This window comes from Meles meles, chromosome 6 (genome assembly GCF_922984935.1).
Source record: "Meles meles chromosome 6, mMelMel3.1 paternal haplotype, whole genome shotgun sequence".
Lineage (NCBI taxonomy): Eukaryota > Metazoa > Chordata > Mammalia > Carnivora > Mustelidae > Meles > Meles meles.
The window spans coordinates 139762104-139777212 of NC_060071.1; the positions used below are offsets into that span (position 1 = coordinate 139762104).

At 34.3% G+C, this 15109-nt stretch overlaps 1 protein-coding gene across 9 annotated transcripts in view; it reads right to left on the reverse strand.

The window, feature by feature from the left end:
- Positions 1–15109, reverse strand: part of PCNX1 (pecanex 1) — a 162405-nt gene that overhangs the window by 72468 nt on the left and 74828 nt on the right. For 7 of the 9 annotated variants that reach the window (XM_046007328.1, XM_046007327.1, XM_046007325.1 and 4 more), the window contains one exon: positions 10880–11064. The exons of the other annotated variants lie outside the window; for them this stretch is intronic. In XM_046007328.1, the coding sequence (XP_045863284.1) occupies positions 10880–11064 (185 nt within the window). The remainder of the gene's footprint in view (positions 1–10879; positions 11065–15109) is intronic. 9 annotated transcript variants of the gene reach the window in all.

The window sequence follows — 15109 nt, forward strand, 5'->3', positions numbered from 1 at the left end:
TTTTAGAAATAATACTATATTCAACAGAATTTAAATTACTGGAATATATTCTGAGTAATTAAGCACTGTATCAGATTTTTAATAATAAAAGTCCTGTTTGAGGAATACTGAGTATGATAAATGTTTATATGCAACTGAAACTGACTAAAGATATTATTTTTTCTAATATTCAAATGGAACCGGAAAAGAACATTAAGTCATTATACAACTGTATTATCTTTTATGTACAGATGTCTCCTATGAAACAAAGTCGCGCTTTAAGTTAATAGAAACATAAAAACAAAGCATGCCCTCCCAAAAGCTCTCTAGATAAAGAAAGCTGGAAAAACTGAGTAGTTATAGTACTATAAATCTACAACTCTGAATGCTTCTTTACAAACCAATCACTAACAAGTTATAAATTTTGGAAATTTAAACAAAGCATAAAATATATCTAGGGAAAGGGAGGCTATAATTTTAACAAATGTGCAATGGCTTCAAGAGTGCTTTTTTTTTTCCCTAAGAAGCTTTTGTTTACATACTAACTTTATGAACATGCTCAGGTCAGAACAAGCTAACACTGTATTAAGGCTTCGTGCTCTATTCCTAATAAAAATCCACCAAAAGAATAGATTCTCTGCATCTTTGGACTTGGCAAGTAGGATCACTTCAAAAGAAACAGATTTTATTCAGAGGATAAACAACTCAGGAAAAATTATACTAAAAAGTGTTTAGCTTAAGGTTTCAGTGAAAAACTTAGTAATATTTTAAGGTATAATAATCTACTAAAAGCATCTTCAAAAACAACCAAAACATAAAGAAGCATATTTACCATTGGTTCATAAAGATTAAGAATATCCTAAATTTGTACAAATATCCTTAGCATACATAACATTTTTACATATACATAATTTAAGATTAAAATCATAATGTAGTTATCCTTTAGGTCCAAAGTGAAATGTGCTTTTAATTAATAATCCTACTTTTAGTCTGTGTTAAGACTATTAATTTTTTTCTAATTAATATAAATTGAGGAGGATATCAATGAAATATGCCCTCACATGAATTATGATTAAACATGAAATCATCTTATTATATCCAACTCCCAGGTCATAATTAATTATATCTAACAGAATGGTTTTGTCATGATTTCAAGAAAACAGTTACTTTCTGACAAAATAAACAAGACTGGAGGCTGGAATTTCAGGCTTAATGGTACTGGCCATGAGAGAGTGTCTCTAGAAATAAAGAAAAAAATTAAGGTACCTGGTATTTCTCAGTTTTGAACATTTGATTGCTGTTGCCTAAAAAAATTACATTTCATTACACAAAACCATTTTTTTTTAGGCAGGAGAATTTCAAATAAGTGATGAGCAACAGGAAGATGAGTAAAATTAAGATACTGATTTAAAGAAAAGGACACTTGAAACATCTCCCTGAAGCCATGAATGGTGCAGCAGACAAAATACACACGGGCAAGACACTGATAAAAGACATGAGAAATCAATGGGATCCTCTAACTCATCCTTTCAATAAAATCCCTTGCTACATGGCACAAACTGTATAAAGATTGCTCAGATAGGAAACCCCTAAAGCATTCTTGATGTTACTCATTTTACTTATGTACTTTGGAAAGAGGTAGTTACTAAGACCGATCATCTGTAGGATTTTTCTAATCCTTCCAGTTCCAACAACAAAGGAGGCCTCTTAAATTTCCTGATTTCCTTCTTTGGATCCCCTTCCCACCTCCATTAATTCTGCATCCTCTAAGCCTAATCTTGGCACACTGTTAAACGAGTTCTCTCTTTCCTAGTATTAACTCTTCACACAGGCAGGGGCTACGAGAGCAAAGCCGGACACAAGAAAGGCAGCTTTATAAAGTGCTTTCTCGAAGGCTATCGGAGGGTGTGCTCGCTTCAGTGTGGCACACATACTAGAAGGCTGCTGGAGGAACATCCACCTCCATGACGCACTTAAGTACTCTAGAAAAAGTGCTTATTTCTGATGTGAGGAGTACTCTGTTCACAATGCTACTTCAATGAATACATTATTCTACTTTTAAGAGCAAGACCTTGAAGACTAGTTTCTTGGATAGCCGCCACCCTTATTATCATGAATGGTACCTACGAGTCCCTGAGGAAACATGAGTTTTCACCCTGACAGAAAGGACTCCTTCTATTTCTGCTTATGGGTTAACGGACTTGTTTCTCCACAGACCAGTCAGTGGTCAGCACACTTTTTCTACAGCAGGCCAGAAAATAAATACCTTGGGCTGTGCAGGCCATATGGTCAGATGTAATTCAAGACTGCCACTGCAGCAGGGAAGCAGCCACAGAAAACATGTAACATATATTTACTTTATTTCATTTATAAAAATAAGCATCAAGCTGAATGGATTTACCCCCCAGGCCATAGTTTGCCGCCCCTGTCCACCACCAAAAGCCTTTGGCTTCCAAAAACCTTTTAAACTATTGTACTACCATGGTAATCAAGTCACTATGCTATTTGTAATTGAAAGTTTCAATACTGAGAAACAGTCCTTCTTCCTGGGATGTTCAACACTGTGCTAGGTTTTTCGAACAGGAGAAAAATTAGGAAAAGAGCAGGAAGAGAAGAAAGAGCCTTTGAGGCCTGGTAAGGAAAGACAGAGGTCTCTACTGCTTGGCAACATAAGATAGATTTATTTGCCAATATATTTTACTGACATGGCCATTATCCTCTAGTTCTGACTCAACACCACATGCCTTAATTCATTAAGTCTCCACTCTCATTGCCTAATCCCCAGGGTCAGGTGAACCTTCCAAAAGTGAATGTACAAGTTCATATTCTGCTATGATTTCATCATCTGCTCATATTTTCTTTCAAAGGGATGTCTTCCTTTTCTTGGTAAAACCTACAACCTGACAATACTGACAACATTACAAATGATCGGGTACACAAAAAGGCAAGACACAGAACGGGAGAAAATATTTGTAATTTGCATCTGACAAATTTTATCTGAAATACCAAAAAAACTAATACCTCAATAATAACCCAATTTTTAAAAGAAGATATATGTATAACCAATTAACACATCAAAAGATATCCATCATCCTTACTCATAAGAGAAATGCAAATGTAAACCACAATAAGATACAACTACTGGGGCCAAAATGTTAAAGGCCAACAATAACAAACGGGGACATTGATGCGGACAAGCACAATTCGCAAACACTGCTGTGAGAACGTAAAACCACTTTTGAAAACAGTTACGTTTTATTAACAATGGCCCAAATCTGGAAACAACACAAATGTCATCAGATGAATGGATACACAATATACATATTCATATACAATGGAATAATACTCCCCACAGGAAGAATAAACTAATCCATGCAATATGATGAACTCAAAAGTATCCCATCAGGTGTGAAAGGCCATTATTTGGACTGTCTTAATACGGACTCCTAGAAGAGGGGTAACTCTAATGACATAACGTATGCAGTGGCTGCCTGTGGTGGGGGTGGAGGAGGATCGGCCTGCAATGGGGGCAACAAAGAATCTTTTGAAGATGATGGAAATGTTCTGTATCTCCACTGTAGTAATCCAAAGGTGTGCACACCCGTTACAGCTCAACTAATCGCACACGTTAAATGGACGTGATTTATCATACCTACATTACAGATCAATAAAATTGATTCAAAAACAAAGAAGAAAAAAGACTGGTCAGTAAGAGTCTAAGCAGATGGATGCGCATGAAGCAGCATGTAGTCTGCGGAATTCCCACGAAATACAAATCAAGACTTTGCAGAGTGAGTGATATTTGTTTTGTTTTTGCGTTTTTTAAAAGTACTATGTGTCATCAGATTCAAAAGTAGTATATTAAATGAAGAAAAGTTCCCCCACTCCCCAGAGACAGCCACTGTGTTCTTCCGAATCATTTTTATGTACACTTGTTCTGTAATAACTGGATCCCTCTCTTCACACACACTTTCTAAAATTTACTTCTTTTGCTTACTAAGTAGCTTAACTTTTCATATCAATAATAAAGATGCACCAAGTTCTAAATATTATACTAAGTTTTATGTACTATCATTTCTTTTAGGGGTTCTCTAACAACAGACATGTAGATTGTTTGAAGTCTTTCAAAATTACAAACAATGCTATAATGAATGCTCATGTACATGTATCTTTACTAGTTTATAAAATGTTTAGATTAAAAGCCATCGACATTTTTCTTCTACAGTTCTAAAGTATACTCCAGGAGCATTTAATCTTCAGACCTTAATAGACATACTACACATTCGAAGATGAGAAAGATCTCAACTTTTTTTTAATTTGCAACTTAAAAAATTACAAGTAAAGCTTAACTATTTGCCTATGATTGCAAATCACTTGTATTTTTTAACTCTTGACTTTTCTAGTTATTAATCTTTATCTTACTGATGAGTTGAAGTGCTTATTGTGGCAAAGACTGATGACTGACCTCCCTTTCCCTTCCATAATATGACATTCCCTCACTGAATCTCGGCTGGGCCTATGTCGGCCTATTTAGAGACATTTCCTAGCTAGCCTCTCCTGCAGCTAGAAGTTGCTATGTGACGATGTATGGGCCCATAGGAGAAAGTGACAGGCCCATGTTTCAAGTCACAATGTGAAAGATACAGGCTAACGGTCCTTACATTTTTTAGCAACACTTCTCTTTGTGTTTTTCAGATAAATCTCAATGACAGGAGCCGTCACTATGGACCAGCAGGGAAGCCACATGTGGAAGGTAACAGAACCAACCCATCTGCTGGGGACAGCTCCCCTTAAACTGAGAGACATGTAAACTTCTCTCTTATTTCAGGCACTGACTGGTGAGGGGCTGGGCGTGGGGGGTATCTTCCACAGAAGAATCCAACCTGTATTTCAGTTAATGCATACATTAACCAAATTTAACTTAGGATCTTAAAACTGTTAATGTTAGAAAGTAGATAATCTAGTCTAATACTTCACTGAATTCTTTACAACAGAGACAAGCAAGAAACAAATTGGATATCTCAACCGGTCCCTGTTACCTTATACAAAATTCCTAGAGCAGTCCGGGCATCCAAACTTTTAAAAATATACCAGAAATCTTTCCACAGTAACAGCAATAAACTTCTGAGCATTGTCCAGGGGATGAGTTTGGAGAAGATAAAAGTTGGTCTAGGTTTATTTTTCATTTATAATATTTGGGGAGATAAAACATACACTATCAACTCCTGCCAGATAAAGTGTAAACTGGTACAAGCTTCCATAAAGCAATTGACAGTATATGTCAAAGCCCCAAAATGTTTATTCCCTTGGATGATTCCCTTCAACATATTTATCCTAAGGAAATAACCACAGCTGTACTGAAAGGTTTATGTAACGGAGGTCCAGCAGAGAGTTTACTACAACAGGAAATATCAGGGATCATCATGAAGACTAACAATGTGGTTAACTGGTTAAATAAATGTATGAGTAATGTTAATAACCTTTGTTATTAACATTAACAGCAATGATTAGTTATGTAATTGACTTATTATTGCCAGGCACTATTCTAATTGCTTTGCACATTTTAATTGATATAATCCTCATTATAAACCTGTAAGTATTATTATTACTGAGGCTTTGATAAATGAGGAAGCTGATGCACAGGGAGAGAAAATAACTTGACCAAGGTCACACAGCTAGTGAGTAGTAGAGCATGGACTGGAAGCTGGGAAGTCTGACTTCACAGTCTATTATGTTATACTGCCTTTCATGGAGATTTAAGAGAGAAAATAATTTGCCATCGCCTAAACAGGTTAAAAAACATAACACGAGTAAATAACCCATGTGCTAAGTGAAAAAAGCAAGATATAAAGCTCATACAGTAGCACAAAAGTCACACATCATGATCCCAATTCTATTTCAGAAAAGTATATAAATGTATGCATTAAAAAAGACAGGAAGGAAAGAAATCATAAAGTTTTAATAGTCAGTATTTCTAAGTGATAAAATTACAGGTGGCTTACTTTTCATTATATTTTCTAGTATTTCTAAACTTGTATTTTTTTTTTTTTTTTTAATTGGCACAGACCAAGTGAGAGAGAGACAGAGAGAGAGCCCAAGCACAAGCCGGGGAAATGGCAGGCAGGGGAGAAACAGGGTCCCCGCTGAGCAAGAAGCCTGATGTGAAGCTTGATCCCAGGATTCTGGGCTCATGGCCTGAGCCAAAGGCAGATGCTTAACTGACTGAGCCACCCAGACAGCCCTAAACTTGTATTTCTGTTATAAGAATAAGAAAAGCACTTTCTAATTTTATCAAAAGGAAGAATATATATCCCAAAATCTATTAATATTTCCTCCTTTTAGCTATAAAGAAGGATTTTTACAGCTTTAATAAAAATAAACATTTACTTTCATTTGTATATCCTTTGTGTTGCACTTTGCCCCCAAATAAAATAAAATTCAGTGTTTTTTGTATTCAAAAATAACAATAAAGAACAATGAAGGACAAGATCCAAGCTGCTGCGAAAAGAATCTAATGTTTTGTTTAGATGACTGAAAATGATCTGCCATAACATAGGGCACTGAGGTACAGATTCAGATCCCTTATACCTTATTAACTTTATATTTACAGTAACAAGGAAAAGTTCCTATAATGTAGTACAAAATGCTAAGAATAGTACATAATATATATAAACTTTTAAAACACCAAGTCTAACTCTAATAAAAATCACTGAAAGTAGGGGCGCCTGGGTGGCTCAGTGGGTTAAAGCCTCTGCCTTCAGCTCAGGTCATGATCCCAGGGTCCTGGGATGGAGCCCCACATCTGGCTCTCTGCTCGGCAGGGAGCCTGCTTCCCCTTCTCTCTCCCTCTGCCTACTTGTGATCTCTCTTTCTGTCAAATAAATAAATAAAATCTTTAAAAAAAAATCACTGAAAGTATTATAAATCATATAAGCCCCTGCTCTTTAAAGTAAAAAATTTAAAAGCCTCCAAATCATATTTCTGCTTAATAATGCATGGCTGTTATAAACCGCTTAATAAAAAGGGCAAGAGGGTACCGCCAGATTTAAGACTTTTTCTACAGCTGACCGTATTTTCGAGTTAATAAGTTCTGTAGCAAAGAAGATTATCTTTGATAATAGATTAATATTATCTTTGAGAATACCTTCTTTGTCAATCCTCACATAGCAGTGAAACAAAAGAAAACCTTAGAAAAATTCAATTCACACATCACTTTTTAAACCTCTAATGCATTAATGAAATTAAGTCTCAAATTCATCAAAGGAATACCATGTATGAGATTTTATATGTGTACATATATTATTTTTTTAACCATAGATATAAACTTGTTCTCATTTCTTGTCTGTTACAGTTTATTTTTTACATGAAAATTTTATGTAACTTTATATATACTTTTTCAAAGCATATCCTCATCACTGACCAACACTAATTTCATATACAGAAAACACACATAAATTTTCCTGCTTTATCAGACCTTATCTAGAATATTTCCTCTGAGATGAGCTACATATTAAGAGTTTAATTATCAACTATACAGGCATCATTACATCAATTTATTAGTCTTAATTTATAAGAGGAAGCTGAGATTAACATAAAAATTGAGAAGTGATTGCCAACTTTTCTAGAAAAAGCTTAATAGATACAAGATACAACTTTAAGGCTACCGAGATTCAGTCTCCTTTGTGACTCATCTGGGCACTAAGCACAGCTTGTTTTATTAAGTGTAACTGCAATTTAATTCAGAATATAGTAGGAAATCAACTGAAAACATATGAGTCCACTAAAGGACTGTTGAAAAGAAAATTAACCTTTATGATGTGGTTTAAAAAAAAAGCAATAGGTTACATTGAAGGACTTGAGAAATTCTTAGACAGTAATCAGATAGTAATTTGTCACTTCCATCATTTGGACTTTTTTTTTTTTTTTGGCATGGAAGTGAAGTCTATAAGTAAGAAAATCGCCCAAATTTTTCCAACCAGGTTCTAAGTATGTACTTATAATTCAGCTTTTAAAATTAACTATAATTAATAATTATGCCTCCTGAGTATGTGTAATGAAAGTATTTTCTTCTACTGAAAAAGTTACGAATAAAATAGCATATTCAGTGAATTTTTCCACCATTCTAATGTCATCTGGTAACCTTGAAATGCTAGTTAAAATTCAACAGAGATATAAGGATTCTCAGGGTTTAATATAGGAAATGGATATTGTTATCTAGTATGACACTACAGAGTAAATACGTAGAAAGTAGTTCAGGGGGGCACCTGGGTGGCTCAGTGGGTTGAAGCCTCTGCCTTCGGCTCAGGTCATGATCCCAGGGTCCTGGGATCGAGCCCCACATCGGGCTCTCTGCTCATCAGGGAGCCTGCTTCCTCCTCTCTCTCTGCCTGACTCTCTGCCTACTTGTGATCTCAGTCTATCAAGTAAATAAATAAAATCTTTAAAAAAAAAAAGAAAGTAGTTCAGGAAAACTACCTAGGCTTAGAATTAAACAGTGCCTGACTGCAAGTTTCCTTTAATCCAAAAAAGCTATACCTCTGCTTAAACAACCAATTATAATCTATACATGCGTACAGGTGCAAACAATTATATGTACTCATACACATGTTATGAATGCTTATATGAGTTTTTTATATAAATGTATTACGTATTATATATACATTTTCACCTGTAAAGGTTTAAAAATTTTTCAACTGAAGAAGCTAAATTTGGAAAAAAATCCTTTCTAAATATTCCATACTTTCAGGGGATATTATGACTAACTTAATTATAAGATTTTATTTAATTATTTATTTGAGAAAAAGAATGAGAGAGAGTGAGTACGCATGAGTGGGGGGGAAGGGCAGAGTGAGAAGCAGGCTCCCCCACTGAGCAGGGAGCCCAATGTAGGGCTCGCTCGATCCCAGGACTCAGGGAACATGCCCTGACCCAAAGGCAGACACTTAATGACTGAGCCACCCAGGCACCACAATATCATGACTAACTTTAACATATGAGTACCCAAATTCATTTACCCCAAGTTATCTTACCACTATTAATTATAACCACGTAGAAATTAAATCATGTAACAAAAATATTCTAGTGGAATGTTATAAAAATCAGTGTCTCTACCAATTCCTTTAAGTTCAACTGCAGCCCACCTTCAGGATCTTTTCTGGTCAACGTCATTTGCTACAGAATATGTGTACACTGACCACTGTGGCTTGTTTTGTGCTGCTTATCACAATACATTCAGTTTGACAGCACCCAGCTCCCACAGGTCAGTAACTAGCTACCAGAAAACAGGTAAGAAAAAAATCCCAATTTCAAGACAACAGCATCCTGAATATCCACCCACAGATGCTAAAGTCACCTCCAGGCTTCATCCTCGGAACTGTATAGAGAGTTCATACATACGTATTTTCACTATTCTACAAGTGGATTAAGGATGGGATTTTACAATGAAGGTTCTCTTAGCAAGTTTTTCGAATAAATTAGGTTTTTACAGAGGAAAATCGTCTATGCATCATCGTATGCTTGATTTGACAGAGGTGCAAAAAATCCAAAATAGATCAAAATTAAGTCTTTTATTTTAGCAAATCTGCTACCACAGACCCAATGGGCAATGATGATGGTCACTGTAATTTTATATGCACAAACTGACAAATCCTCGTTCCAAAGACTTTGGGGATTAACCTGAGAGAAATAGTGATAGAAAGACATTAATTGCATGTATTTGCAACTAAAAAAAGTATCACTATTTTAACTCAAAGCAAAGTAACTAAACTGAGGACCCTCCTAATAAATTTCCTTACTTTTTCAAATTACAAACGCAAAAGCAAAAGCACTCTATAATTTAAATGTTTTATTGCCTTCTCTTTTATTTAGCAATAACTGTATGTGCGAATGTTATATCTCAGTGACCATTTTCAAGTTACCATAAAATTTGCTAAAGATAATCATTTTCATCAATATACATACCTAATAGTTGTTAACTCTCTGGAAACAGTAAGGATTTTTACAACATGGGATGAGTCAACAAACAGCCCATGAAGCTGGGCGCCTCACACCACACAGCCTTCTAGCCAAAGTGTCACGTGCATTATCATCTTTATAAATGAAATAGTTATAAACAGGGATGAACAAGACCACAGTGAGCAAATGTAATGCTTTCAACTGTGTGTGTTTTTTAATAACATTTTCTTCATTGTATGTACTGAAATTGTTATTAATCTGCATTCTGAACACAAGAAAAATGGATTAGACAGAGAAACAGAAGACCAAAGCAGTAATAAGTACTGTCTTTAAGACACAAAACATATATTTGAGTGGATATTAATAACTTATATTTATACATATATTAACAGGAAAAAGAAAAAAACTGATGGCGTTATTGATACTCATACAGAGCCATGGCACCTCAGAGTACTGCATCAGGATTATAGTAAGTCTGTTTCAGGTGACAGACACTGAAGTGAAATACAGAATACCCAAAAGAAAGATTTTATAGTAATACGCCATGAGAAAGTATTTATGCCTTCCCTGAAGCCAGCGAATTCAAAGAAATTAAGATCTAATCAAAATAACTTTTAAAACTTCAACAATTCCCCTCATGTTATAAGTGCCAAGGAGTAGATGAATTGCCCAAACCACTGTAAGAGAACACTAAAACATGAACCTTTATTAATACTTTTAGCTATCTATCAGTAATAGACATGTTAAAAAAAAATGCAGAATGCTGAGAGAAAAACAGAAAATGGGAAAGCAAGTCAAATTGTCCTCACACATAGGACATATCCTATAAAAAGTGCTCTTATGCATAGTTCCAAATGAAGCTATCTCACAAAAGAGCAATCATCGTCACCCATTATCTGCTGCATTACAGTTTTGTTATCACCAAGATTACAGAAGGCCTGCATACCAAGTTCATCGTGCAAACTGCTGCCGCCTACAGCAGATGCATTGTCATGTGAGGCTTCTAAGTGGATACTCCCATTTCTCACCAGCAAGGACGCACTAGCACTGAGCACTGCAGCCTGGGAAGGGGGGCGGGACTGGACTTTGACCTGGGCTGTGGACTGCTGGCCTTGCTGACCATCTTGAAGGCTAGGAAAAAACATGGATTGGGGAGACATTACAGGGAAGAAAAGAAAAAACAATAGCTAGAATGAAGTCAATACAGAAAACTGATTTTGAAATGTAACTTGATTTTTTCAATGTAACCTAAGAAACAGCTAACAAACTTTGTAAAATATACAGATTATACTGTTGTCTTAAATCTTCTGGTCCTTAAAAATCTGATTCATAGTGATGAACACAGCAAACATTTAATGCATATGTAAGCTAATCAACTTGTGACTTTTTCCCCACCACAAGCCAACAAAATTTTAGTGCAAGGACAAAGAAAGCAGCAAAGAAGCACAAGCACATTAAGTATATGTGGGCCGTAGCTGGTCCCCAATAGATAAATCCTCTTTTTCAGTTTAAATATGAACTTTTATTTATAACCTTTATAATAATTCTAGAATTGTGCTTTCAAATATTCTGGCATCTCAAATTCACAATAAAACAAAAGTTTTTCTGCACTTGAAAACCAAAGAATCTTTATCAAATGCAACCAAAGTGACAATTTTGAATCAAAAGAATCACAAACTAGTGCAAGAGAAACAGTAACAAACACCAACTCAACCAAGTGAAATACGCATGATGCTGGGATGCTGAAGTGTGATTAATTTATAAAGTATTTTCTTCTATGAAAAGCCTACATATTTCGTAAAGAAGGCCATAGGTTCTATCTACATGTTACTACCTTCTCCAATCCATTTCATTGTTTCATTAACAAGGATCCATCATTTTAGAAAGTCTTAAGAGTAATTTGGAAACCAGTAATTTCTCAAGGGATATTACAGTCTTTTTAAAATCTTACAGATTTTTAAAATACTTAGTATTTTATAATTTTGTCACTTATTAAATTCATAAAGATCATCTAAGTATCTAGAATCTATAACTAAGAAACTTAGTTATAAGTTAGTCTTATAAGTTAGTCTTAACTCATATTTTAGATGTTTATTTTAAAATACTATGAATTTTAATGTTCTTAGTATAATACTCAAATTTAAAGTGATGAAACTCATGGAGATATTTTCAGTATAATTATTGTATTTCATTCTCTACAGGACACTCAAAATAAATGTGCATTCTGTTATTAAATTAGAACTTCTAGGAAAAAAAAGAAAATGCTGCTTTGGATGACCTCATTGAATTACTTTATCATTTTCTTGAGTATCAACTCCTTTTTAATGTTTTGAATTGAATACAATGGTTTCTCTAATGCCTATGAAACAAACTCATCTGTATAGACCGTGAAAAGAGCTGTAATTTGAAGTAGTCATGTAATAAAAAACTAACTAGAAAATACTGTTTATGTTGCTTAAGCCTATGGTTATAGCAACAAAATCCACTGCGGAATTACACTGTCTTAAAATGGTAACCACATGTGACCACCTAAACTCAAATTTTAGTTCCTCGGTCCCTCTAAGTACATCGTAAGGGCTCAATAGCCACATAAATAGCTAGCAGCTACCATAGCTAAAAGCTGCCAGAGTGGACAGAAGCTGGTATCAAGTGTCCACCACACTGCACAGTACGAATTATATAGTATTTCCACCACCATATAAAGTTCTATTACCCATCACTACCTGGAACATTCACATTTCAGGCTTCTTTTAGAGCCAAAGAAAAGTATACACTCTAAGTAGAGCAGAGGAATGTACAGAACACATGAAAAAACCCAAGTCTACCCAGTGTTCACTTGTCAATGCTTATTTGCATTCTTTAAGCCATAACTATGAAAGTATTCATTTGATAACTTCTATGGAGTAGAAGCTTTGTACAAACAACATAAATCAAGAGATGATCTTGGGAACTAATATAATTAAATATGGTGGTATCTTCCATACATACATAATAAGTCTGTTACTCCTCCTCAAAATTTACCTCAGGTTACCCACAAAACTTATAAAAATGATCAAATTTCACAAGGGAGAAAATTCTGATGAATAAAATGTTTAAGTAGTTTAAGTACTATGTCCCTTTTGATTTCAGAAGACATTAAGAATTTTATACAATATGTACTTAACAAATTTTTCTTTACTTTTTTGTTTTCACTTAAAGTCAAAAACAAGATGCTATACGACAGATGTATTTTAATGTGAACACATCTGAGAATACAGTAATCCTCAACATATCCAAATATACAAAAAGGTTTTCAAAATATCAAGTAATGCATGGGAATCAATTCCAGAATAAAGAAACCAAGGAAACAACTGAAAATCTATGTGGCCATCAAGTTTTTGAACAACAAAAGCTAGTCGTAAATGCTACGTCCCTTGAATTCTTGTTTTCAGAATCCTTCAACAACGAAAAAGACTGACATTTTTGCAGAAGTTAGCAGGAAAACTACTCTTGCTGGGTTGTACTTCACCTAACTAGTAACTGACAGGAACTATTATTTTTTAAAGTACCAATTATATATCAAAACATAGCAAAAGGAAAAGGTAGGAATTTAGGTCTAACTACCGGCTATCAATAGCATCACTGACATGCAATTTTACTAATTAACATTTCCAATTTAAATACCTGGTCTTGGTCTTTCCTCCTTCTGTATCACTTTAGTATTTGGCACACTCTGTCTTACGTTATTGTTTTGTATGTGTCTCCAAACTAAAAAATAAACCCTAAGAGTCTGCCTTATTCTTATGAACCTTCAGATTCCAGAGAACATTCAAGAGATTGTTTTAAACACAGTACACAAACAACAAATATTTGGTGGATTTATTCCTGAGCACCATGAAAGGATCCCTATGAATTTCTAACCATGGACTGTTATTACTACTATGAACTTATTTGATTACAGATCTTTCAATCTTGTAATACTTTTTAAAAAATAAATATAATAAACGGAATATAATAATATAAGGAATATAATAATAAAAGGAATATAATAAACTTTTTTCTTTTCCCCAAAATGTACTAATTTCTTTTCATTCCAGTCCATTACTAGAGTTCTAAAAGATATATTTGGGTTGATAAAAATAGATAAATATGGAACTCTTAGTTTTATAAAATTTTTAAATATTAATCTTTGCTTTTATCTCTAGTAACTGAGAAGAACTGGCAAGGGCCTAGAAAACCTACGTACAAGGCTAACTTAATGAAAAAAAAACTTCTAAAAATAAAATTCTGAAATAGGACATTCTAACAATTATAAAAAAAATTTGCAAATTCCCTTCATGAAGAAATGTATGATTCATTCACAATCCTTGGAGATCTGTATTTTACCAAGTTGCTTTTGATTGTCAAATACTTAAACTATTCATTAAAGTTTAAAATAAGTTAGTACATTTTATTAATACATAATTGTAATTAATTATCACTCCTATTCCATTTTCTTTTGGCAAGTAAGTTTTTCAAGTTTTCCATGACCATACCATCCATATTTACTTAAAGATGAATTATGTAACTCAAACTGAGAATTAACACCAATATACTCTACCTGAATTTTTTTGCAATTAAAAAATATTTTATCAAATTGGTGCTTCTCCTAATTCCTCTAAGCTAAATTTTATCATATTTCATCCATGATGAAGTCGGCCTATTTAAGATACATGCAAACTTTATACTGGAAATATTCTGGAACCTTAACAAAATCTACATGCTGACTTCTAGATGACTTTCGAAAACTTCTAACGTGAGCCCTTTACAGATAAGCTTCATACCATATCCTCAGTTGAATGGTGATATATTTAAAACCCTACAAAATTCTACATAATTGGCTAGAGTCAGAACATAGTTCTTTAATATTCCACCAGGCAAAGAAAAAAAGTAATTTGTCTGCATTTGTTTGGTGAGTAGGATCCAGGAGCCTCATTTGTGCCAAAGAATGAAAGGATTTGTAAAGACTAAAATGAAAATGTTAAAAAAAGGATTAAGAAATATCAATATGGAGTAAGGAAGCAAGCATGTCTATGGCAAGTATTATTCAGGGGCAAAATGAAGCGGTTAGGAAAAAAAAACAAAACATAAAGTAAAACGATATGCTGAGCTCTTTCTGCAGGTTGGGACCAGACCCCCCAATCCAGCAGCAGAAGGA